Genomic DNA, 26324 nt, shown 5'->3' with positions numbered 1-26324 from the left:
ATCTGCATGAACTGGCCTAGATTTTGCAGTGTTCAAATCATGTGTGTGTGACAAAGTAAGAGAGAGATCTTTCCAGTAAATGATCAAGATCTTAAACATCATTGTGAGTGTGCTTTGTAGCGGGTTACTCATATATTCCCATATTCCAAGGGGAGATGAGACACACTTGCCAAGTTTACAGTGAATAAATAAAGTTATCCTTTGCTGGTAAGTCTCTCTTGAAAGAAAGTGGCTCTAATGACTGAAGGCCATCATAGATGATTTGCAATCACCCAAATGATTCCACACATTAAGGGATAATAAGGTGGATACTTAAAGGAGAGTCTCTGGAGGAGCTGTAGGCGTTCCTGTTAGGCAGTGGCAGTCTGTGAAGCGCTGCCCACCTTGTGTTACCGTGGTTCATTCATATGGTTTACCGGTGCATGCATGGGACTTTGGGTAAAATCCATGTGGCCACCCCCTGGAGAAGGCGTGTAGTTGCTCGATGCAACCGCTGGGTTTGTAACTTGACACCTGGCCGTGCGGTGCATTTGCCATCGCTTTACCCACAGAAAGCCTATTTAAAAAGGAAAGGGATGAGTCCAACGCTCCTGACTCCGTAACACCCCTCCAAAAGAACCCAGCTTTCTCTCCGGCTGCGCGTCCCTCAATCTGGATCGGCATAAATGAATGAAACACAGGGGAATATCGACAGACAATCGCACAGGAAAACTCTCTGTCAAACCAGCCTGCCAGAAGGAATTTATGTCGGGCTTGACAGGCAAATCAACATGAGTTTTTTCCTCTGGAACTTCATCTGAAGCTTGTCAAATGTGTAAAACGGCGACCGGTGTCTTCTGCCCCCTTGCAAAGGAGTCACGCTGTGATTAACGGTCAGGTTTTTGACTGCCAGGACAAATGAATACAAATGAATTTAGGCACCCGAAGGAGAGATTGCAGAACCTCTCATCTAGACACAAAGTAAGTATAATATATATTTAATATATTTTTTGTGTCTTTGTGGTCCAATCAGAGGGTGTTGGAAAGAGCTGAGGTGAGTCGGATCACTGGCGGGGACTGACTTACGATTTAAGGAACTGCATGCCTCCATGTGCGTAGCCTACCTGTGATGTGCCGGCTGGCTGTGGTCCAGCTCACTATGCAGGAGTGGCGTCCACTGGGGACTACTGAGGCTCTGAATGGGGTCTGTTTGGACCTTGGTTGTCATTTGTTTGACATGTAGGCCTACCATAACTTTGCTAAAATAAGTCAATTTGTCCAAATGTTTGTTTCCCCTATTTTTTTCTATTTTTAATAAATGGATCAAATAGACCAAGCATAATTAATAAGATGTAATATTACCATTCTTATCTGTTTACTTTTGTGCAAGACAGATTGTAATTGCTCAAAGAAATATAATTATTTCAAGTGTTTGAATCTTTTGTTTGGCATGCCGGACCTTTGCCATAGTGTTTACTAAACTGACTCATCTGATAGAACAAGCAAAACAGGCAATTATTCAGAGTTTCAGGAGAAGTTCATCAGCATCCACTGGAGCGTTTTCTAGATGCTTTCCATGTTTTCCCTTTTACGCATTCAGAGCCCACAGACACATTTACGCAGGGCAGTTAAAAGGATTTTTTTTTATTTTTTATTTTAAGAAAATGCTTTTAAAGTTAGTTAGGTAAAACTGTGACACCAGCTGAACATCTGCAACTGACATTGGTTTTACTACTATGAGACATACAATGCAGATGTTTTATGCATGTGTTTACACAGACAAGCTATCGTAATATATGGACCGAAAATGTTGGTCTTCCCTTGGCTACACTGTTGACGTTTATTTAGGGAAGTACATGCACCAGCCAGCTGTTGCACAATTACTGTTGATAAGTCATCAATGCATTCATTTATGCATTCATTCATTAATACATGTTTGCTTCAGTCTTATCTTAAAATTGATATTTGGTTTTATTGCGCAGTGAACATCTGGTTTAGTGAATGAATCAGTGGCGAGATAGTATGGATGCAGTTGTCTAGGGAGTAGAAAAGTCCGGAGATTTGACCCACAGTTGTTAGTTTCTCATGAAAACAAGTCTAAATGGTATCCATCAGCTTCATTTATCACACCTGACTGGGTGTTTTGCAGAAACTGCCATTCACTAAGAAAAATAAGAGGTTCACATCCTCAGAAAACAGTTGTACTACAACTACATCATTTATTTAAGATGTGCATGTATTGCGATGAATTTAGGAGTCTACCTGCGAGGTGTCAGATGCATGGAGCATCAGTCGTGTCCACATGGTGTCGCCCTTTGTGTCTCTCTTCTGGCTTTTCGCATTCAATTATTCTTTGGCAATGATTTGGTATATTTTGACAATATTTCAAACTGAAAAAACAACTGTGTAGTTTAATATTTTAAATATAATAAATAGCAACTCAGATACTTTCTGAATTAGTCACTTTTACTCTATCTTCAATAATTAGTTTCAAGTCCAAGTAGAGCAGGGTTTTACAATGACTCAAATACAATTTAATGTTATCTGCTCTTAGTCATAATAATAGCTGGAACAAGACTGATGCTCATTTGATAAGTATATATTGGTCAGGAAGTACATTATTACTATTACTTGACTGCAGAGAGAACAGATGATGGACATAACACTGGCCTTATGAGATGTCAGTTACCCTCTCTTTCTCATCAGCCTCTGTTAGTGTCAGCTCTTCTGTAGGAATTTTCCACTCTGTGTGTGTGTGTGTGTGTGTGTGTGTGTGTGTGTGTGTGTGTGTGTGTGTGTGTGTGTGTGTGTGTGTGTGTGTGTGTGTGTGTGCGCTCAGGGGGCAGGATCGCCTTTGGGAAATCCTTTCAGGCAATCATTGAGTAGTCCAAACTTATTTAGTCCAAACTAAAAATAACGGAAACTATAGTGGCTTCTCAGTGTGTCCCGTTCTTCAACCTTTGACTGGTCACTGGCCTACAGATGGACTGCTGTTTGAGTGTATGGGGAGGGGGTGGTAGTTTTTGGGGTCAAGAGGTTAGACTCAGAGTTTAGACATGGGCAATGAGGTTTAGGAAAAAAGATAAAGACAATTGATGCCAGAAAATACAGCACGGAAAGAGAACACTGGCTTTGAGGAAATGTATGCAGTATTCATCCGTAGATTACTGCTGCAGATTGTTCAATGTGGCACCAGATATCTTGATGACTGACTCTCTTCATCAGTGTATTGTTGATCAGTCTATCCACATTTAGTTTTTCCATTAAACGACTTGGCTTTTTGACAGCAAAGGAGATGTGTGTGCTAATCACAGTTAAGTTAAGAAGTTGAATGAGTAGAGAAAGATGTTATCAGCAGTACAGAGCAGTGTTCTTCACCCTTCTGTCTTTGAACTTTGAGTTCAGTGGCTCACAGCACAATATATAGGTTACAATGTCTGCTTTAGTGGATGACTTAGGAGGAGGTACTGTTCATCTGGCCTGTATTTTGTCCACTCAGCTTAGCCGGGAATTCCCTCAGGGAGTCATGTCATAGCTCACTGTTGCAGTATGGAAACCACACCAGACAGGGTCAGTTTACAGATGTCAGCCCTGCTGATTTAAATGTCCACTGTGCACAAATCCACCTCAGTGCAACCGCCTTTAACTGCTCCACAGAAGAAAAATCCCAACCTGTCACATACACTTTAAAAAGCACCCTAATGAAAATATAAACAAGCTACGGAGAGCTTTTTAAATGAAAAGCCAGAGAAAACAGTGCAGTTTCTCAGGGAACTCGGTCCAGTTTGCATAGATGTAAACAGTTTGAGGGGCAGAATGAGAGTCGTTTTTGCTGCAGTAAAAATCTCAGCATTCATGACTCATTTTCAGAAAGCTGATCTCTCCTCAGCTGATAAGACACTGAATGAGACTGTAACCAGCTGGGAGTCCTGGAGATACACACTCACTCTTGCACACACACAAACACACACACACACACACACACACACACACACACACACACACACACACACACACACACACACACACACACACACACACACACACACTAAGCATCCTGAGTAATCACAGCCAGCTGTGTGTGGAGTTGATTGTTATGAAGCTTTATTAGCAACAAGGAACTGGGAGAGAGGCAGACATAGACACTACAAACACACACCATCACACACATACACTTAAATATGTACACACCATGATTATAATCAGTCAGACCAGTAGGGTAAGCAGCTACTGATTGGTGCAGGTGTTGTTTGCAGAAATATTTCTAAAAAGATCTTAGCCTGGGATAGTACAGGTAAATATGTTTATGCAACAGTTACTGTCTTTCCCACATTTTATGTATTTGGAGCTGTTGGCCCACGCCCCTGACTGCCTGCTCCACTCTGGCCCTCGAGCCACAGCTGCTATACACATTTCCTCCTCCAATATGTGTGTGTGGGTGACCATGTGTGTCTGGATGACCTCCAGCGGTAAACAGTGGCTCCCCTGCGTGTCACCAGATCGCAGTCCCCCGCTGATCTCAGTCCACTTTCTAATCAGTCTCCTCAGCTCTGCTGCTCACCTGGATGTGGTGAGCGCGTGTTGAGAGAGGCCGCTTTGTTTTTGTTTTACCGTGCGTGTGTGTGTGTGTGTGTGTGTGTGTCTGTGTCCGTGTCTGTGTCTGTGTGTGTGTGTGTGTGTGTGTGTGTGTGTGTGTGTGTGTGTGTGTGTGTGTGTGTGTGTGTCTGTGTGTGTATGTGTGTGCTCTTTTTTGCTCTGAGTTGTAAGTGCTTTTGCAGAATCCAGTTCCCATTTGTTATTCACATGGTTTCAGTAGCTCAAATGCAAAACATATGGTTTTGTTTGAATCTGTGTTTTGGTGTGATGTTAAAATTGATTACACATTATTATTACATCCTTTCATGATACCAGTTTTGTAATCTCTCAGTCTATTTCATGATTTTGCAATCTATTAAAACACATGCAATCTATCTGTAGACAATTTATTAACACTTACAACTGCAGACTCGATAATTAAAACCCTTAATTAATGCCTTATTAACAACTATACCTACTGAATGTTTTGGTAATTAGCAAGTTAGAAACCCAGGGACCTTTATTCATGGCTTACTAACATTTATGAGTGTAGAAAGGACAAACACTTTTTTTTAACAATCTTGCAACCTACATTTTCTTTTATCAATGACTTGTAAATAAAGCATTTGTTATGATTTGATTTATTATTTATAAAGAGTTCCTTATTAGAAAATATCACCAAAATATTTTAAAAGTTAAACAATTGTATGTTTCAGTAATGTGTGACTTCTGCCTCTTTCTAACATCTTCTCTTCTCTTCCCCCAGGAGAGCCCTATTGCTCTGTACCGTATTATATTGTACTTGTTACCTGGGACTTACACAAGTACACTCTGAAGGTAAGACTTAATGTCACCTCCACTTCACTTCACTTTCACACCTCTTTCCTCTCCCTCTTTCCTGTGGAAAAGCTGTAAAGGTTATTGGAGCACTTGGGGGATTTTGGAGTTTTTTCTTTGACTATTTGGTCATTGCCCAAACATGTAAACACATTGCTATGAAAATTGGGCAAGACAACAAGTTTTGAGTAAGCTGAGTGAGCAAGGGAGCGATCAGATCGTAGATTCAGAGCTGAACGTTTCAGAGAAATGTTGGTCTCAAAACACCTCTCCTGTCTCACTTCTCTGATTTACAGCATAGGCCTACAGTAAACATGACATAAAGGTCACTGTTCTAGACACAAGATAACAACTTCATTTTTATATTTACAGTGTAGCAAATGAAAAATGTTAAGGAGTCGCTATTAATGAATCACCCGGATCTTCCCCCGATGTTTCAGCTCATTGTCTAGCTCTGCAACTTAACTGTTTTGGTTAACTCACACTGCTCTCATTGCGTTGTTTTCGGACTCAGCAGCTGTCGGTGAACATAGTGGAGCATTTAGCTGCTAAAGAGACAGATATTTCCCTCAGGAGTTGTTGGAGCACCAATAAAAGAGCTAAAAGAGAGTGGATATTGGACTTACATCCATCAGGTAGACAGAAACTTGACTCTAAATTAATGATATTGTTGCTCCGTAACTGCTGGATGTGTAAATTAGCAACTGTTTGCTAACAAGTTCGCCATATCAATATCACAAATTGTTTCCGCTACAGCCAAGTAGCCAAACAATTTTTTATTGTAGGTTTGGTGAAAAAGGTGAAGGGCAGGTTAAATTATAATGCAATAATGCGTTTCAATCTCCACTGACAGTTGCCAGATTTTCCGCCCGATTAGGCTAGTTGTTATATGATTGGGCAGGTAAAAATGTTTTTGGGCGGCTTACGATCATTTCAGCTACTCTTTGTACCATTCGGCGGTTTCCCCTGATGAAAATGTATTGATACAGTCCAGTGAATCAGCCTCTTCTCTCCTCCAATTATCCTGATTGAGACTGACAGGAAGTTCAATAGGCCCGACGCGCAGTCACTGAAAACTAATGAAAACAAATGTCATCTCAGATCATTACAACAAGGCTGAAACTTTTTTTTCAATTCAACCTCACAGCTCTGTGATAAAAGCCTTGTAAAAGCTTACATCTGTTATTTTAAGTGATGACTTTTATATTTGATAAAACAAATCTCTTTCCTAAATGTAAAAAAATGTGCTATGACAATATAGCTGGTTTTAGTCCCTGATTGGGCTACTTGGCGTCAGTTAAATCTGGCAACACTGTCTATTACCGACATCACTGTTGCAGAGTTGTCCCTGCTGTGCTCGAAATCCAGCTGTGGACCTCTGCTGCATAGTATAACTCTCTCTCACCTTGTTTTGTGTCTCTCTCTACACTGTCAACTGTCAAAATAAAGGCATAGTGGATGAGTTGCATACCATAAAAGGGCTCTGAAAAACAGAAGGAAAATGTAAAGAAACACTATATTGCCATGTTTTGTATCTTATTCAAATCATGATTTCAAATCTAATATTGTGGGAACACATGTGTTCCCCTTCATGTGATGTATTGCTGTGGGGATGATAACATAAATGGCTCACTGTAGACCTGTGTAGGCCAGCCAAAGAGAGATCTTTTGAGTGTGTCCGAATGAATCTGTGACTTCATCCTCTACAAGGGATAACATTACAGACTGAAGAGCCTTGGACTTTCTCTATGTCCTACTTGAGTGACTTGGCACAGATCAAGGCTATGAACTCGAGCCATGTGTTAAACACAAGTCTGTCTCTTTGTGTGTGTTCACATCCATACAGTATGCTGTACTGTATATCTAAAACCACATGGTTGATGCATGTCCCAGTAATAGTGAAAGTGGTACTGAAATAAAGAAGTTTGGAGACAGGAGTCTATGTACAGACCAGATAAATGTAATGCACCCCCCTGCCATACTGCCAAGTCCTGTTGTCCTTTACTGCAGAAGAGACCACACTGAATTCACTGTGGATACACTATATCCCATGAAGGTCTTGTTTCCTCTGGCTATTTTACAAAGCCCTAATGTTTTGAGGCAAGGGGAAATCTTACAGCCTAATACAGAGCATGGCAAGGCCATTAAGAACTGGCTATATAGGATATATCTGCATTTTCCTCACTTTTCACTGTGCAAAACAATTGTGATTGAGTATAATGAAACACATGCAATTAGATTCAAAATGTGTTCCTGGTGTGCATCAATAGCCCTCACTTATTCCCGACTAGACAGATTAGTTTAATTTTTTTGTTTGACATTAAATGTGAGAAGATAACTATTTCTGCAAAAACATTTCAGTTCTGAGCAGCTTCCTCCCTCAGGTCTAATTCCTTGATCACTACCACAACTACAAGGGATCAAATACCCCCTCTCAACTTTTTTTTAAACTTTCCGTGCAATTATATATTTCCACAGTCTGAGCCCCTCGTCAGTGGTCTAATGAAGCAGGCCTTGTATTATAGAAAGACAAGCATCTCATTGAAGTCCTTTCTCTCCATGGCTTAACAGTACAGCAACTACTAGGACATCCAATCTTTCTAGCCCCTCATCTTTCTTACTTTCTGTCATGTCATCAACATAGTCTTTTCACAAGCAGGGCTTCTATACACATGTCCCCATTAGGCAAGGCCCAGTGACCACAGGTCAGAGTGAGCCCAGAGACAATAAAGATGTTGAGGGGCCTGGGTCTGAGATCACAGGTCATATAGAGAATGGGACCCCTGAGACTGAATTGCTGAATAGAAAGTCAAAGTTGGCAGAGAGGCTGGAAACTGTATTCTGCCTCCAGGCAGGGTGATGCTATACTAACTTGCGGTTATTGTGGCCATGTTCTGAATTTCCAAACTGGCTCTATTGATGAGAAGGGCAGAGAGAAGCAGGGAAGAGGGGAGGTTTTCTGATGATGCCGATGTCCTTTGGCTCATTAATTCCCTATAGCCTTAAACCAAAAATGCAATGCCTTGATATCAGTGATGCAAGAACCTGAACTCTGTCCCTTGTTCCTCAAAATTTCAGAAACACATTTTGTTAGCTTTATACAGTATCCAACAGTCTTTCTTTCTCCTGTAGTGGAGTGCGCTGGCCAGTTACTAAGAGAGGATTAGGTCCTTTAGCCCGATTGTGGGTTCCTGATACTGGCTGCTTTGGCCTTGACTGAGCTCCCTTCAGAATTACCTCCACCAGCCATCATGTTTCCATCAGCACAGGGTGAACACCAACAACAAAGTCTTGCTCCATGCTACACATGACCATGGGGGTTTAGTGGTCAGTTGGAGTGGAGTTGGAGTTTTAGGCAATGGAGTCCCTAAAACGAATATGGTGAAGGAATGAATATATTTCCTGCATTATTTTTTCTCTGTCTCTTTCTCTGTCTCTGGGCGATTTTGATGGATCTATGTAACTTGATTATCACTAGAAAAAAGCACCAGAACCTGAACGTTATTCTTGTTTGAATAGCTATTGCACTACTTTGCATATCTCAAGTGAAAATCAGTTCTCATGTTCATATTTCATTTAATTTTGAATAGCTATTGCACTACTTTGTATGTCTCAAGTGAAAGTCAGAGTTCTCATGTTCATATTTCATTTAATTAACCCCATATTAATAAATGTTTTGTTTCATGTAAACCAAAAAATTATGTAAAGTTTATTTAGTCCCCTCAAATAGCACAACATGACAGACAGGAATGAAAATAAGGTGAGGCCCCTACATTTGGAACCACAGTGCTTTGGTCTGGCTTTGAAACCTTAAATGATTTTTTTGTTACCCTTTGGAGCTGTTAAACTATGGCCACATTAGGCTTACATTTTTGGGTGAGCAGCTCCTTTAAGATTTTGCAGACCTGTATCAATAAACATGCTATAATCTGAGGACATCTGTTGTGGGCATGTTTAAAGCTGTTTTATGCTTCACAAGAGTAATATTGTCATATGGTCAAAACAATTCCAGAACTTTCCATATTCGAGAGAAGAGTGAGGCTGCAAACCGCTGACATTTGAAACAGAGGCCACCATAGCACCTCTGTGCAGCATCTACCCACTCAGAGACCAACCAACCGAGGTCGCTCCACTCCCCTATCATCAGCCTAGTTTAATGTCTTTGTGGACCTATACATAGTCATTTGTTTTGGCCTAAAGTTGCTCTAGACATCGTGGTGGCCTTAAAACCCAGTGAGTTTATTGTTCTTTGGATTTCTTTTTTTTTTTTTTGGTCTGGTCATCCTGCCGTGTTTGAGCTCCATTACTTTGTGACCTGCTGTTCTCTGTTGGCTGAAAGACCAGTCTATACATGATGTATGTGATACTGCCATGCCGGTCATATGTGACAGCAAAAACATAGATTGGTTTTATTTTGTTAATGGAAAGTTATTGGAAAATTGGCTCATTTGCCATTGTAGTCAATCCAACAGTTGCCACTGGCAAAGAAAGCTAAAATATTTGTTATGAGCCTCACTTGTTTCAGGAAGAGAACATTCTCACAATGAGTCCATAATGTCCTATTAATAATTTTAAGATGTTTAACAGTTGTCTTGGCATGATTGCTCTCATCCTAATCTGCTAACTGTGTGTGTGTGTGCGTGCGTGTGTGTGTGTGTGTGTGTGTGTGTGTGTGTGTGTGTGTGTGTGTGTGTGTGTATTGTTGCTCAAGTGGTCATGTTTCTGAGTGTTACTATATCAACAAAACTGAGGCTAGTATTCTGCCTATTTTCCCCTGTGTTTCACTCCTAGTTAGCATGGAGGATTTCACTGAAGTGTGATGAGTGTTGTGTTTAGGGACAACACTCGGTTTGGGCACATACAATAGCAAAGGTTTCTTATTAGTCCAGATGCTCAGTGGGAAACTCATTACTCTCCTGTGTCCTGCTAGTTGTCCTGCAATTTCAATTTCAATTTGTGATCTTTGAATTTTTTAAATAAAACGAAATTTGAAAAGAATGATTAAGGATCAACAAAACAGCTGCGACCAGAAGGATAATGTAAAGTCTTCAAACTTTAAATTAATTGTAAAATATACTCCAGGTACTAAAGAGAGTACATAATTCTAGGCTTTGTGTGTGTGTGTGTGTGTGTGTGTGTGTGTGTAACCTTTATGAACAAAACTGTCATCATTATTTGCACCTCTAACACTGCTCTCCCTTTTATGCAGATGTGGACATCATTCAAAAGTTGGGGCTCAAGGGAGAGAAACCGTCACGCTCGGTGCCAGCAGGGGTCATTCCATTCAGATCGGGGATCATCCTCAACCAGCGGGCGCACATTGAAACTCCATTGCGCTCAGTCTTCCCAGCGGCCATCTGGCCGAACCTGGCACTGGTCCTGAGTGTGCGCTCACACCGTGTCAACAGTGCTTTCCTCTTCACCCTGCTCTCAGGCCGCAAGAAGCTCCTTCTCGGTCTGCAGCTTGCACCGGGCAATCTGGTCCTTCACACGGGACCAAACATCTCGGTGGCACTCCCCTATGAGCCCCATGATGGTCAGTGGCACCAGCTGGCGGTGGGAATTAATGGACAGAGAGTGACTCTATATGCCTCCTGCGGAGAGCAGAGTGTTCATGCAGACTTTGGGTGGGACAGTGAGGAGGGACTGGCTCCAGAGCTCCAGGGCTCCTTCCTGCTGGGGCGGACAAGCCAGCAGCAAGCCTCGGCACACTTTGAAGGAGCCATCTGCCAGTTTGACCTGGTCCCTTCTGCACAGGCAGCTCACAACTACTGCAGGTACATTAAGAAACAGTGCAGGGAAGCTGACACATACAGGCCTAACCTTCCTCCCTTGTTGCCTATCCTACAACGAGAAACAAACATCACAGCTACCGCTGCTACCCCTAAACGTGGTGGCCTGGAAACGCCCAGGAAGACCACGGGGCTGAGCCTTGCCAGGAGTGTTGCTGCTGCTGCCTCGGCTGTCAGATATGTGGCCCCCACCCAAACAATAAAGCCCAGCCCTGGGACAATTTCTACACCCCTTCTGGGAACTGTGATGCCAGTCACAGTCCAACTTGGTATGGCCTTCCCGCCTCCAAAGACCAGGACTGAAAGTGTCACAGCACCACTCGGGACAAGAGCACCCCCGACAAAACCACCAAACCCAAGACCCACCACCTCTAAAGCTTCAAATCAGAAACCCTCCAAACAAACCCCCCCAAAGCCCACTCCTCATAACAACTCCAAAAAGACAATTGCAGGAACAGACAACAAGAAGAAACCTACTATTCCAGCCACTACCAGCACCAAACCCTCCAAGACCAAGCCTGACTCTGCTTTATCAGAACAAGGTGCAATCCCAAAGAAACCACAACCCACCACGGCCAAGAAAGCATCTTCCAAGCCTAAAGTTACACCATCCAAAGCCACTCCGTCCAAACCTAAAACAAATTCTGTCAAAGTTGTCCCTTCTAAACCATCGATATACAAAGTTAACCCCTCAAAATCAACAATCTCCAAAACTACAACTGCTAAAACCTCCAAGCCAGTCTCCAAACAGGTCATCAAACCAACAAAGCAAACCAAAACCACCAAGGCTACAGTCACCCCGCAACCAACCAGATCTTCGTACAACCCAGTAACACCACCTGCTACTGATGGCTTTCAGAGCTGGGAGGTGCCACCTACTCAGTTCTCCCTGCTGGCTGGACCTATAGGACAGAAAGGAGAAGCAGGCCCATCGGTAAGCACGTCTGGTCTATTGGATTGGTTAGTGAGTGTGTTTGTGTGTGTGTGACACAAAAAAAGCATATTAAGTAAATTTACAACAGATGCATTCATGTGCTTGAGCGCTCTTTTTTGATCAAGAGCTAGCTAACACTACATGCTTAAGGATTTAATGTGCCTGGTGGACAGGTGGGGAACACAGAAGCGTAGCAATAAAAAGGGGCCCCGGCTATGGTTTACATTAGAAGAAAATAGGAATATACAGTGAAAAAGAGTCATAAAATAGTTTCTGAGGCTGACAAGGTGCCAGTGTAGCATAGGTAAGATTGATGCATTATAGTCCTCTTTTCCGCGCTGGCTGTAGCACCAAAGGTTCTGCAAAATCAAGATGAAGAAACATGCAGTATGCCTAAGCTGTTCATGTTGGCAGTTGTGGGTGGTGAGTTTGATGGTTTATTTAAGTAAAGTGGTGAAGAGTGAAATACATTCCATTAAGGACATCCCAGTCTGTGCTGGTCTTTGTCACTAGTGAAAGACCAGGTTTGATTTTAGTGCTCTGGGCTGGAAAGAAACCAGAGACCAGGTTAATGTAACACTATGTCCTTTCCCACAAGGGTTAGTAATCTTACTTTTTCCTCCCTCCTTTCCTCCTTCCACTGTGCACTGAACCCTCCAGGCTGGGTGTGACGTGTCAGGTCTGACGCCTTGCCGTCTCTGCACCAGATTCCTCTGTCATATAGTACTAGTGGAGGTCTCATGGCTAGGTCAAGGGTCAAAACAGTCAGTAAACACCATCATTTTTAAGCTTCCCAATGCAGCGCAGTAGGCTATGCCCATAGTATATCACAAGGACTGGGAACTATCTATTTTCACCTTTTGTCACACCCAGCATCTCAGTTGCATCTTGACTGACCACTTGAGATTAAATTTAGCTTCATAGTTGATTTTATTTGTGAGTAAACTGTGACTGCTTCCCGAAAATATACACATGCACACTTACATTTTTGCTTGGCCAAAGATCAGAAAAAAGGGATTTGTTGACTACTCAATAGGAGATATGGAGTTCAGAATGTTGATAGACAAATCAACTGTGTTTGGGAGCTTCATCGCGTTATAAGCTCTACATAATTGTCTAGACCGTTCTTCATCTCACCTTCAAATGTGGCCTGAGTAATCCCACCTCAGTGTCTCTTAAGCACGTTCTGGGTGTGTTTGCACTTGTGTCTTGTAATTGAGTCATTTTAGTGTAAGGTGTGAGCAGGGCCTGTGTGTTTGATATGTGTGCCTTTCTTATTCTTTGTAGTGGTCTGTAATTTGCCGCTGTAGATTGTGGTGTGTCAAGGGTTGGCTAATTTACATCTATGCTGATGTCTACACCAGACGTGACTGTTATTATGTTGAACTAAATTACTGGCATTTAGAAGGCACTACCTGCAATCTCGAAATGAAGTGCTGTAATCTACCAGAGAAAAGAGATTGTAGAAGGATGATTAAAGGAAGTTATAAGGTCATTTACTGAAGGACTGTCTGACACATTTATTGCTGATATTACATTATATATTATTATACCAAACAAACTTTTTATGCCAATTATATGATAAAATACCCCAATCTGAGACCACAAAACTGAACGCCCAACCATAGAAAACTGTAGCATGTACTCCAGTTGTCTCAGAATCTGTATTAATGATCTAGGCTTAATATAAAAAGGTGTATCTTTTTGTCTGGACTCTGATTTAAATGACATTTGACAGGATCACATATTTAGCCTTGCATGTGGATTTATTCTGTGAATAACTCAGGGATTAAACAGGTGCTTCCTGTCAAAGTCTGTGTGTAGGCTTATTTTTATGCATATGTGCGTCTCTGTGTTGCCATATAGTGCCTCGGGAGATCCCAGATGAACCCAGTCACGCTTCCTTTCTAACGTAGTTTGGATTTCATAAACACACATGCCATGTACATACTCTGTCTCTTTCTCCTTCTCACAGCACAGTCTTGTACAGACATACATTCTCTTTTTTTTTATACACACACATTTCGACAAATACGAAATTCAAAGACAATTAAAATCTTGCATTCATTGAGGTTTCAGCCAATAGTTTCATCATTCATCTCTTGCAGTCTTGCTGTCTAAAACATTAAAGTCTTCTACTAAAAGACATAATAGAACCATGATTTGGACTCCACCATGCAGATTTTGCACTCTGGCTGCCAGGAGAAACATCCCGTGCAGGCACAGATATGGCACAGTTCTTCTATCTGAGGCTCCTTTGGCTCCTCAATGCTGCATTAAAAATCAGTTCCACTGCACACCTGTTTGTGATTAATATGTTCTGAAGTTTTATGTGATTGCTGAAAGTGAGAGTTGGAGTTTTGATCTGATTAGTTTTTAATTGGAGCTGTTTTAGCTGTGAGTTTTAATTTGATTTAAACCTGAACTTGTATAACTAACATAACTAGGATTCAGTATTCAGTTAAATTGTACCTGAAAGCTGCCTTAAATGTTGCTACAGTAAGAACTTTTAAGTACTTTGAAATTATGACAATTACGGGGAGTTTGCATAGTTTGCACTGTGTATTCCAGTAGTTTTTAGGGGTGGGGGAAAAAATAGATACAGCATAGTATCGCAATATTTTTATATACTGTATCGATACACAGATGCCAAGTATCGATCTATTATTATGTATGTGTTGGTCAGTTTGTCTGTTTGACAATCCCATTTTGCAGCAATACAATTGAAGTGAGATGAACAAACCAAGAAATGTATTTTTTTTTAGATAAAACAACAAACATCATTTGAAATTGGGAAAAATTTGAAGTTGGAAAAAAGGTAATCAATTGCAATATATTACAGAATATTGCAATATGTTTCAAAATCGTAATAATATTGTATTGTGACATAAGTATCGTGATGATGTCGTATCTCTGGTGATTCCCACCCCTAGTAGTTTTTAATTAAAATTGTTAGATACAAGTCAAACAAGTAATATTTTGAAACAAATGCGTTCACAGATCATAGCACAACTAAGTATGACATTCAGATTCAGTTGTCAGGTGGCACAAATCATGTTCTAGCTACTTCACAGACACAGTCAGCAAGTCTTAACCTCATAACTGAAAACAGACTTTGCCATCAGGCTGTGTTTGAAATGTGGTGATTGGATAATCCTTACTGATGTGGGGATTTCGTAAGACTGCTACCTCCCTGGCTAGAGAACAGTCAAATACACATTCTCTCTCTCAAAAAAAATATGTTGAAGATGGACAGGTGCAAAGAGGAAAAAACAAACAAACACGTTTAAGGAAGAAGGGCCAAAGCAGGGGGTGGAAGTGTCAAGATGGACAGGAGCGTGATGTTGACAGGTCCTTAGGCCACCACAGAGCATGCCACCTGTAACAATGGGGGTGGTCTCAACCATGGAGGTCTTCCTGGAGCAAATTATAATCTTCAGAGCGATACACCAGATCGCAGACAGACACTTACGTACATTATACTGTATGGCTATGCTCACAATAACCTTTAGACTCAGGTTTTGAAGTTGAAATTGTTTTTGAAGTTGTGCTTTGTCTCTTAAAGTTCATAGCCTTGTGAAAAATGAGCTGAGGAAACTCCAGAAAGGGTAAAATTTTCACACTACAATAACTGCGCTTTATAGTAGATGCTGCTGCTTTTTTACTAGATCCTCATATCTGTTATCTCAGGCATTGGATTTAACAGCATAGTAAAAATACTGTCATTCATGAACAGTGAAGAAAACATTAAAAAAAATGCCATATAGAGGCTTTAACACAATTTTTATCAGGATCCAGAGCCCTACAGGTAGCTCTTGTTAGCCAAAGCAATCAACAGTGGCTCTGTTTTTCCTCACTTCTCCTTTTCCTCTTTTTTGATTGAAAGAAAACGAATGAGTACAAAGCTGATAAAGCCACACAGCGGCATTGAGTGGCACAGGAAATGACCTGTTATTTCTAGTGGTTTCTACGGTTTCCTGCCACACACAGGTTAAGAAGTTCCTGATGGATAAGGGTGAACTCTCATCACCTTGAGATGGAATTACATCAGAGCGAAAATGTGTCATTTCTTTACCTTGCAGCCACTGTGCACATGTCTATGTTTTAATGACCTGATGATTTTGATAGAGTATGATAAAAGGGGATTGCTTGTGTTTTAAATAAGATTGTCTATATGCTGTCACTCAGTATACTTTCTCTTTCTTCAGGGACTGCAAGGACCTCCAGGGAAGCCAGGCCTGCCGGGCAAGAGGGGTCCTCGGGTAAGTCTCCTTGGTCGCTCGCAAACACCTCCAGCCACATTAAACACACTTCCATTTGTGACCTGCAGAAATGGTTTTATCTGGTGTTCGACTCCAACATTTTTGTTTTTATGGTTTGTTTGTTTGTGTTTTTTGCTACTGACACTGACGTACATGTTAACGAAAGCTCAAACACAGTAGTATAGTAGTATAGTAAATACACATTGGCAGAGAGGTGACTCGGAAAGACAGACATACAGAGAGGACTGTATCTGTGTGTTCCAGCCTAGAAGGCAACGTCCTAGACCATTTTCTAAAGTTACAATAATAACCTGCCAAGCCAGGCTCCCACATCACTTTAAATCCCTCCCATCACCTAGCTGACACACACACACACACACACACACACACACACACACACACACACACACACACACACACACACACACACACACACACACACACACACAGACACACACTCACACACACTCACTCACATACACACTAAGTTTTCCTATGCAGACAGATTGACCATATTCAGCACGGGGCTGCGAGTGCTGACCTCCCACCCCTAAGCATAAACAGGAAAACTCCTATAAAGACGGCCTTTCAAAAGGCTGGCTGTGCCACAGGATGCCTAATAAAAGCACTGTAAACAGACAGAGAACACATGGCTCCACTGGACTTTCTTCTCCTCACTGAGCTGTTGCAGCAGGCTGCACTAACGCTTCATAGGAATCCCATTTTGGACTAATGAAAGGCCTCTTTCTCCAAGGTGGTTAAATAGATATAGTCTCATTCGTGGGTCTTCTTCTCTATTTTACTTCCTCTGTTACTCTCTTCAGACTGATTATTGAATGAGTTGCAATGGAAATGTGCACAGACATTCATGTTCCCCAGAGGATGAATCCTGCTAACTTTGGTAATCCCCGGACATTTACTCTAGGGCCACCAGTAGGTTGACTGATGGTTTAGAAAAATGTCTCATTCAACAACTATTGACTTTATGAGCAAAACCTGCAAAACTAATGACATTCTCATCAGCCTCAGCTGTACTTTGTGCACTATAAAGCAAATGTTAGATTGCTAACACGCTAAACTAAGTAAGATATCGAACATGGTAAACATTGTACCTGCTAAACATCAGCATGTTAGCGTTATTATTGTTTGCATGTTAGCATGCTGATGTTAGGATTTAGCTCAAAACACTGCTGCACCTATAAACAGCCAAACAGAGTCGCTAGCATGCCTGTAGACTACAGAAGCTTCTCACTCATTAATAGACAAACACTACAAACAAGCTACTCAGTCAGTCCAGACAATAGAAGTCTACATGCATCAAATATACAGTAATGGATGCTTTATGTCAATGGATGCATGTGCTTGTGTCTTTTTATGTTTGGGTGTGTGTGTTTTAATCACTTACTGCTTGTGTCTATAGGCCTATGTGTCGGAGAGACTCTTAAGCCAAAGTCTCTGTGATCCCCCACTGCTATAGATGTATAAGGAGGTCTTTGTCTGGCTCTAATTAAAGCTATTTAAGCCCCTGCAGTACCTCCCATCCCGTCTCTAGTAGCAGTTTCACAACATCAGGCCCACTTAGGTGGATTTGTTATGATCAAAATCAAACTTACCTGGAATAAAACTTTAATTGGCCTTAAAAATCACAAAATGTGATTGTGATATGACTGAGAGTGGAACTATTTTTGTATTACTGAGCTCAGCTTTTCTCAAAATGGGCTCCCAATTTAAGTTAAGAGACTTATGCAATATGCAATGCTACACAATTCCTCCAGCTTAGGTTGAAGCATGGACAGGTTTGGACATATGGTTGCGACTTAAACTTGTGCTTGATAAAGCCCCTCTGCCTGTCTAAAACCTCATTCATCAACAGTATGTATCACCTCATACTGATTTATATCCTGGCAGCTTAGACGTGGCCTTTGTCAACCACAGCAAACCAGCTGTTGAACTGCCTGTGGCATTCAGTGGAAATGGTTGGTTTGCAATGCGCAAATAATGAAAACAAGCATGCTCAATAAGAAAGCACTTGTAAAGGCTTTTGGATTTGATGCCACTTCAATAGAGGTCACTTGCAAACATGCCACCAGTGTCTGACTCTGACCTCACAGTTATTTTGTTTAACGCACACACAAGCACACATCAGCGCTCACACGGAAGTGTATACACACTATAGCACTAATCCCACGCCCAGACATATGTAGCTTTGTTATGACCTGCTTATATAAAGAGTGAGACCGATTATGGAGCTTTTCTTGTAAACAAAAGCATTTATCAAGTTTAATGCTGCTCACGTGTGCATGTGTGTGTGTGTGTGTGTGTGTGTGTGTGTGTGTGTGTGTGTGTGTGTGTGTGTGCGTGTGTGTGTGTGTGCGTGCATGCGTGCATGCGTGCATGCGTGCATGCGTGCGTGCGTGTGGGTGTATACTTACACACATGCAAACTCACACTCACAAACACGTTTTCCCTCTTGGCAAGATAAGAGTGTGGTTTCAATTTGGGAAATTAAATTCACTTGTTCATCACTGATATAAATTAACTCCAAATTAACTTACACTGCAGGTTGCCAAGGCTGCAGGCTCACATATGGCAGTGCATGAATTGATCATAAGCATCATCACTTTATGTGAAAAACTAAATTCCAGTCAGTCAGTTTTTTTTGCATGACCTTCCGTAGCCTTGGATTACTGGAAGTCTGCATGATGACACACAGAGCACCATTGAGCCCACCAAGCACCACCCATGAACCTTGACCTCTGATCCAAAACATGTGAGTGTGAGACGCCGTAGCTACAGCAACCGCTGTCAGTACAGAAGCATTTGCTAGGTGTCCATTTAGTCCGAGTGAGCTCTTTCGAGTCTCTTTGAAGGTGTATAATGACGACGGTGGTAGGAGGGTGTGAGAGAAAACGTGCGGTGGATGCATTGCGGGTACACAGGCCGGTATCTATCTAAAGACTGGCTGCATGTATTCGTCTGGAGCCTGCTGGGTCAAAAGGGTCTTTGTCTGAGTGAAAAAAATCTCGCCCATCTTTCCTCATCCTTCCCCTCCAAACCACTCCTCTGTTACTATACAAAATCCCCCCACCTCGCTCCACCTGTACGTAAAGCTAATTCAGATCACAGATGGACATTTCATATAGAAACTTGGAAAACTGTGACTATAAAGAACTAAATAAGTAAAGGTGTTGAGTTATTCTTAAGGCAACGGCTGTTTTGTTAGCACCAGGGGACAGATACGCTTTTTAAGGGTCTTTACAATCCCCAGTGTAAACTGTGTATATGGATCTCTCCCCTGGAACATTACTGTAATAAGCTCCAGGACAGTAAAATCGCAGTCTATGCTCCAATTCACTATTTTTTGCAATCTCCCTTTGGGCACTTTAGTACATTTTTGAACACCAGATTTTTACATTTTTGGCATAAAGTTAGCTTTAGGTTAGGTCGTTATTTTTAAACTTGTCATGGCCATTATAAACTATTACTGTTATTGTTGTAAATCTCTAAAAAATACTTTGGACTATTTCCTATTTCCTTTTTCATATGGTCACTGCATGATGTATTTAACTTTAATAAAAGGTTTGCTTTTAAAGTTTTGCCTTTTTACCAGCATCTTAATTCATTGGCCCTATCTGCTTCTGTTATTAATACGTTTTACTGTAGTTTATATAGCATTGGGCTGCAAGTTCTGCTCTTTTCACTTAGCGATGGCATGGCATGCTATTACGACTTTAACGAACAGTGAAATATTTTTCTGAATCCTCAGAGGAAAATCATTGTGTGTGTGTGTGTGTTGACTGGGATGTTTAATTAAGAAGACGTCCAGCGGTTTCACTTCTCTTGATCTAATGTTTAGTTTATCAGACATTGCCCCTTAGGCTCTCATTTGGAACAGCATCATACAAATTCTCTTTTATCTTTAATACGGTGACTCTATATACATTAAACTGTCTTTTACGAGCAAGCGTTGAAAGTCAGACTATGTTTACAGCATTGCCCATTAAAAGGCCTCGTCTAAAATATTCAGTGTGGGAATGTAACCCTTGGAGTGATGTCATGTGTCCAGATTTAGGATCCATAAGTGCATATACAATATTTCATGGCTTTAAGTTGCACATATGGTGTTGATATAGAATTTTGTCGATTCAAGCACTTACTGTATATTTATATGCATGCATGTTACCATAACATAAAACGCCTTAACTTAGAATCATAATGAATTGCACAGAGCTACATGTAGCAGCATTATTACCACAGGAACCACAGTAACGCCCTGCATCGCTGTTCAGAGGTTGGTGGCTTTTCATTTGATAGCCCTCAGCTTGTGTGCGCCCCACCCTGGTCTTCTCTAATTAGACACCTGTTGTGCGAGAGAGGGACACGACATGGAGGCAAGGGCACAGTACCAAATGTTGGTGCCGGCCTGTGCCTACCAGTGTACTGCCCAATGCTGCGGTAAACCAGAGGGTTAATTTTGAAGCATGTAATTGAAACATGTCTAGTTTGTTTAAGTTTATTTAGGGCACAATAGCATGCCTTAACACCAGTCTGGACACACTAACTCTCGAGGGAATGCCAGCTGAATACAAACGGAAAGGGGAAAGAGATGTGTGGGAGAAAAAGGGGCAAGATCTTTCAAACTTGAGTATCCTTGGAATGAAAATATTCACTTTTGTGAAACATAAAAAGTTAAAAACAGATCAGATCTCATCAAAACAGCATTATTAAATTATGTGGATTGTTTGTTTTTTTTAGTTTGGAGGGTAGAAATCATGATTGTTCTGTGTTTTAGAGATACCAAGACCTATACACTTAGTAACGTCCTGTTCATTCCTGAGAAGCTCTGTCTTGAGTGAATCAGACATGACTGTCATCAAAGCGCCCTTTGAAAGGAAGAGCAGTTACAGCAAAAGGCATTTATGTTGTCATGTCTGCACCCGACCAGTATAACTGTTTTTGAACTTTGCTCAAAGGGCTTTTTTGTTGAGCTGTACTGTATAACCCATCTCAAACCCCACCTCAAACCCCCTTTTTTCCCCTCTGTTGGATAATAAAGAGCTGCCTGGATGTCGCTAGATGTTATTTCTTGATGCTGCAAACCAGATCACTAATGTAATGGCTTCCTGATTCGTTTTGACTCACCTCAGTGAAACTTGCTGACCCGGCTCTTAAAGCAATTGTGGCTTTTTTCCGCCCTCTCTGACTCGCTCGACCCTTGACCCACTCAGGGGGTAGGTTAGGGGCCCAAATGGTGCCGCACCACGTGGAGGGCAGGAGCCAGGTCAGAGATCCACGGAAAAAGTCACTCCGAGGAAGAGAAGGTAGACAGACAGATAGATGGATGGTGGAGACGTAGGAACAACCCGTTTGTTAATGTCTAATGGCTGCAGTTTAAAATTGGTGTAGATTCATTCTCTGGCTTCCAAAGGTTTTCTGTTAAACCGTCCCATGGGGGCTGCTGGACGAGTCGAGAGGGTTCACATTACCAATATGCTGCTACTGTAGATCTTGCTTTGTTTGCTTTCAGACACAGTTGTGTTCATTTCCTCAGCAACAGCCAATGTGGACAGAAACACACACCAGCGGAGGAATTCAAAATGTTATGATACGAGATGATCTGCATTACTCATTAAGATGCCTGGCAAATGTGTGTTTGTGTGTGTGGATGGGGGGGTTGTGGAGTGTGGAGGCAACAGGGGGCAGGAAAACCACATCCATATGGTGAAGCAGCTCCACAGAGCCCCCCCCCCAACCCCAACACCAACCCCAAATACCTCACCACCCAACTCTCACACACACACAGCTAAAGTATAGGAAAATAGGTTAAAGTAGCATGAAATCTGAGGTTCTCCAGACAGACTTTGACACCCCCCCCCACCACACACCCCCAACCCCCCTTCCATGGTTTTCACAGTAGCAAAGCCACAGTCTGCATCAGCTATATTCCCAATATGATGATTGATAGAGATCTCGATCACTGTTTGATCATGTTTTTCTCCCATCTGGCTTTTCCATAGGGCGCCCCTGGTCCCCATGGAAACCCTGGCCGAGCTGGTCCACCCGGGCTCAAGGTATCTTACACACTCTTGCTCTAACTAATGATCACAAGTCAGACTTTCTTTTTTTTTAATCAAGAGCCCGGCGGCCACGTTGATTTTTCCATTACATGATGACTACTAATTTAATAAAATATTTATGATCTTCTCTTGCCTCTAATCCCACGAGAATGTGTTAGATTTTTGGTTGTTCTATATCAGCTGGAATCCATAAAGGGAACAAGGGTAATGGATCTTTATGGCTAAAGAATCAGGGCTATCTAAGTTCACGGCAGGCAGCCTGGAAGTATAAGACACTACAGTACAAACACCCTGGCACTTAATACTGTAGAGTTGTATCACTTTAACATGTGTGCTGCAGAGGTGAATGTCAGGATTCCCATTCATATTTAAAGTTCATTAAGGTTGTTCAGATTCTTGGAAGTCAGCTCAATGTAAGCTGTGAGTCTATGTTCTACCTATGCAACTGGAGTGGAGAGAAAAGGGTAGTTGGATACCAGGGGAGTTGAAGTGATTTATCAGAGTTCCAGAGAAAGACATTAAAGTGGGAAAGTGAGAACTCTAAATAAATCTGTCTAATTTTAATGTGTAAACAGGAGATGACCCTGCCCAATACAAATTCTCTACATCCTTCATCTGATTGTCTGGACTGATGTATGCTTTAGCAAACACCCTTGACCTCTGGTACGGTGTGCTCAGAGTGAGGAGCACTACCGCTTTTTAAAGTGCATTATGAAAATGCCTTGCATAAATGACAACTGTGCAGCTGCCCTGCCCAGAGCCCTGACCTCCCCAGGTCACCCAAACAGACAGTATTTGTCCTTGTCTCGCTGACGTAATTTATATCATTCTCTTCACTTTTTGCAATCTTATTCCCATCATTATGCACCTGGTTCTTACCCTTATCTTATCCTACATGCTTATCTTTTATTTACTTAAAGGAATAGTTATATATACATATTACTTGTTTTCTTCCTAGATGAGAAGATAGATACCATCTCGAGTGGTATCTATCTTCTCATCTAGGTCTCAGAAAGGAAGCAAATAAGCGTATTAACCCAAATTTAAAAGTCTTCCTCTAAGAGCTAACAATATCCATCACTAATAAGGCTCAAATTGGAGGCAACGGTAGAGGAAGTGTAGCTTAGCATAAATACTGGAAACAGCATAAACAGCTAGCCTGGCTCCTTCCAAAAGTAACACAATTCACTTACCAGCGCCTCTAAACCTCACTAATTAACACATTACATCTTGTTTGTTAAATCCGTACAAAAAAAACAAACAACTAAGTTTGTGGTTTTAAGTGCCAGACTATTGTTTAGCTGGGAGCAGTGAGCCTGGAGGAAGTCACCACACCTGGGCCAACAAAGTCATTTGTGAGCTTTATAGGCGCTCAGTAAGTGGACTTTGTATTAGATTGTGTAAGTATTTCAAAAGGTTGAACTATTCCTTTGAGATGCATATCATGTAATCATAGAAAAGTCCCTGGTAAATAATAATGATAAAAAAGGGTAGATAGTAAAAATGTTAGTCAAACAAACACGTCAGATCCAAGAGCACTCAAGGAACACTAATGAAGTGATAATGGAAAAAAGTGGAGCAAGTATTTGAAACCGTGCCTCAGTGAATGAAGAGTAAATTCTCGGCGGAGTGGTGCAGAGCAGACTTCTTCTACCTGGCAGTAGTGTTGAGGGAATGAGTCTGAAGCGTTTGATGTCTGGAGGTGCACTGCGATCTTTTCTCTTTCATCGTTGAAACGAAACAAAGTTGTAAATAGCAGGAGTCCATGCACTCAGCACTCAGTCTAATTTCCGATCCATAGCTTTGATGTGCTGAAGCCCCATTATTGTTACTTGCTGACAATGAAGCTTGCTGTGTGTGACTGGAGGGGCACTGAACCCACGTAATGCACTGCGCCTAAGAAAAGCATCTGTAATGTGAATAACTAAATCCAGCTGTTTTTCATCATTTGTAGCTTCCTATTATCTAGTATGGGATTTCTAGAGCCAAGCTTTTGTAAGCTTAACCCTTTGTCCAAAGGAAATGTGTTGGCCATGAATCTATTTATTAATATGATTGTTAGTCAGATACTTTCAGAGATTTGGGTTTTTCACCCATACAAAGTCCTCCTTTGTGTTTTTCTTTTGATCAGGGGAGAAAAGGAGACCCTGGCATGTCACCTGGGCCAGCATCAAAAGGAGAGAAGGTATTGCGTCCCCCCTTTTCTTACACACTACATTAATTTGTAACAACGTCCTGCTTGGCAAGGTCCTAGCACATTTATGATTGCTATTTATGCAACCACTCATTGCTGCATTAGTGCCTTTTGACATTCTCGCTTTATGTTCTAGGGAGACTCAGGGATTCTTGGCCCGGTTGGACTGACTGGCCAGGAAGGTCGGAAGGTAAGACCGAACAATACACCTAAATACCCTTGCACCAAATTCTTTCCAATGCTTGCCATAGGAGCTCCCATTTACCACTTGATGTTGTGAGTAAAATGGTTACATCTGCAAACTTTGAATAGGTAGGCCCTTGTTAAGTTTGGGAAAGAAATAAAGTTTGCATTGGTCATTGTCACCATTTCATCACCCTTTTCTTTTTTGTGTGTGTGTGTGTGTGTGTGTGTGTGTGTGTGTGTGTGTGTGTGTGTGTGTGTGTGTGTGTGTGTGTGTAAACCCACTCTTCTTTGTAAAGATCTCTCCTTGTTTCCTCCTCCTTAATTCTCTCTTTCTCTTTGTGCTGTGCTCACCATTTTTCCATCTGTGTTGGCTGTATTCAGCACAGAGGGTTTTTAATGCTGGCAGGAAGGATGTCATGAGGGATGAAGGGGGGGTTGTCATCAGGGATACAAGGATGGGGATCATGCACTCGTGCGCTCAAACACAAAATCCCCAGTGTCTTAGATGACTGATTCATGAGTGTAGGGAAGAAAAAGTGTGACAGAGCTTCTGGTAGACAGGAGTGGAACAAGAGTGAGTCCAATGGGAAAGTTTGAGTTGTGTATGTCTCTAATTTCACGATTGTGTGCATGCATTCCTGCGTGTTTGTCAGTGTTTGTGCATATAAAACAGACATCAATTAGATACAATAAAGCAGTGATGCCCAACAAGGGGTAAATATACCCCAAGCGGTACTTCTGCAGTTACCAGGGGGTTAGTCTATATCCTTGACGTTACACTTCCGAGATTGCTGCAGTGCCGCAGGAAATTCCGCCGGATGCATGCATTTTCCGTTTCCTTCAGTTTTCTTTGTGTTGGAATTTTAATTTCGGTGGATTAATAAGGGCTCTGCAGGGTAAATTGAAACAGCTAGCTAGCTTATTTGTCCAATCTGAGTTTTCTCTCGCACAGCTATTTTGCAGCGGCTCTGTGCGGAGCTAAAGAAATGCCATTAAACCAGAGCACGTTTTCCTCCCATCCCCGAATGCTATGTGGAGTAGCCAGACCCTCCTTCAGCGCACTTTGGAGGAGGGTCTGGCAAAGCGAAACTACCAGGGGGTAAGTGGAAAAATGGTAGAGTAGCTCTGTTAATTGAATGTGGAAAAAAACAGACATAAACACCAACTAGTTAGCTTGTAAGTAAGCAGATACGTTTAGTAGGCTAATGGTTGGCATAGTTAGCTAAAATTAACAAACAGTTTAAATAGTTAGCTAAAAGTAATGGATAAGCAGTTCAAATAGTTAGCTACAGCAAGAGATAAGTAGTTGAAATAGCTTGTGTTAAATGTATTGGATAAAGCGTTGATAGTTAGCAGTTGAAAAAAATTACTAATTGACCAAACCGACCTAAACTATTTATTTTTAAAAATAACAGCAATCATGCTGTGAATAATAGTGTTAAATAACTTCCAGATTAAAATCACACACACACACACGCACACACGCAC

The 26324-nt window shown here is 41.6% G+C and overlaps 1 protein-coding gene across 1 annotated transcript in view; it reads left to right on the top strand.

Annotated features, from left to right (window-relative positions):
* The first annotated feature begins 463 nt into the window (after positions 1-463).
* col27a1a (collagen, type XXVII, alpha 1a) overlaps positions 464-26324 on the top strand; it is a 73966-nt gene continuing 48105 nt past the window's right edge. Inside the window, exons 1-7 of the mRNA XM_078270792.1 lie at positions 464-960; positions 5321-5391; positions 10601-12117; positions 16326-16379; positions 22397-22450; positions 24588-24641; positions 24787-24840. Of these exons, the coding sequence (XP_078126918.1) occupies positions 908-960; positions 5321-5391; positions 10601-12117; positions 16326-16379; positions 22397-22450; positions 24588-24641; positions 24787-24840 (1857 nt within the window). The 5' untranslated portion in view covers positions 464-907. The remainder of the gene's footprint in view (positions 961-5320; positions 5392-10600; positions 12118-16325; positions 16380-22396; positions 22451-24587; positions 24642-24786; positions 24841-26324) is intronic.

This window comes from Sander vitreus, chromosome 16, assembly GCF_031162955.1.
Source record: "Sander vitreus isolate 19-12246 chromosome 16, sanVit1, whole genome shotgun sequence".
Lineage (NCBI taxonomy): Eukaryota > Metazoa > Chordata > Actinopteri > Perciformes > Percidae > Sander > Sander vitreus.
The sequence above is the reverse complement of the archived record's forward strand: the minus strand, read 5'-3'. Positions and strand labels throughout refer to the sequence as shown.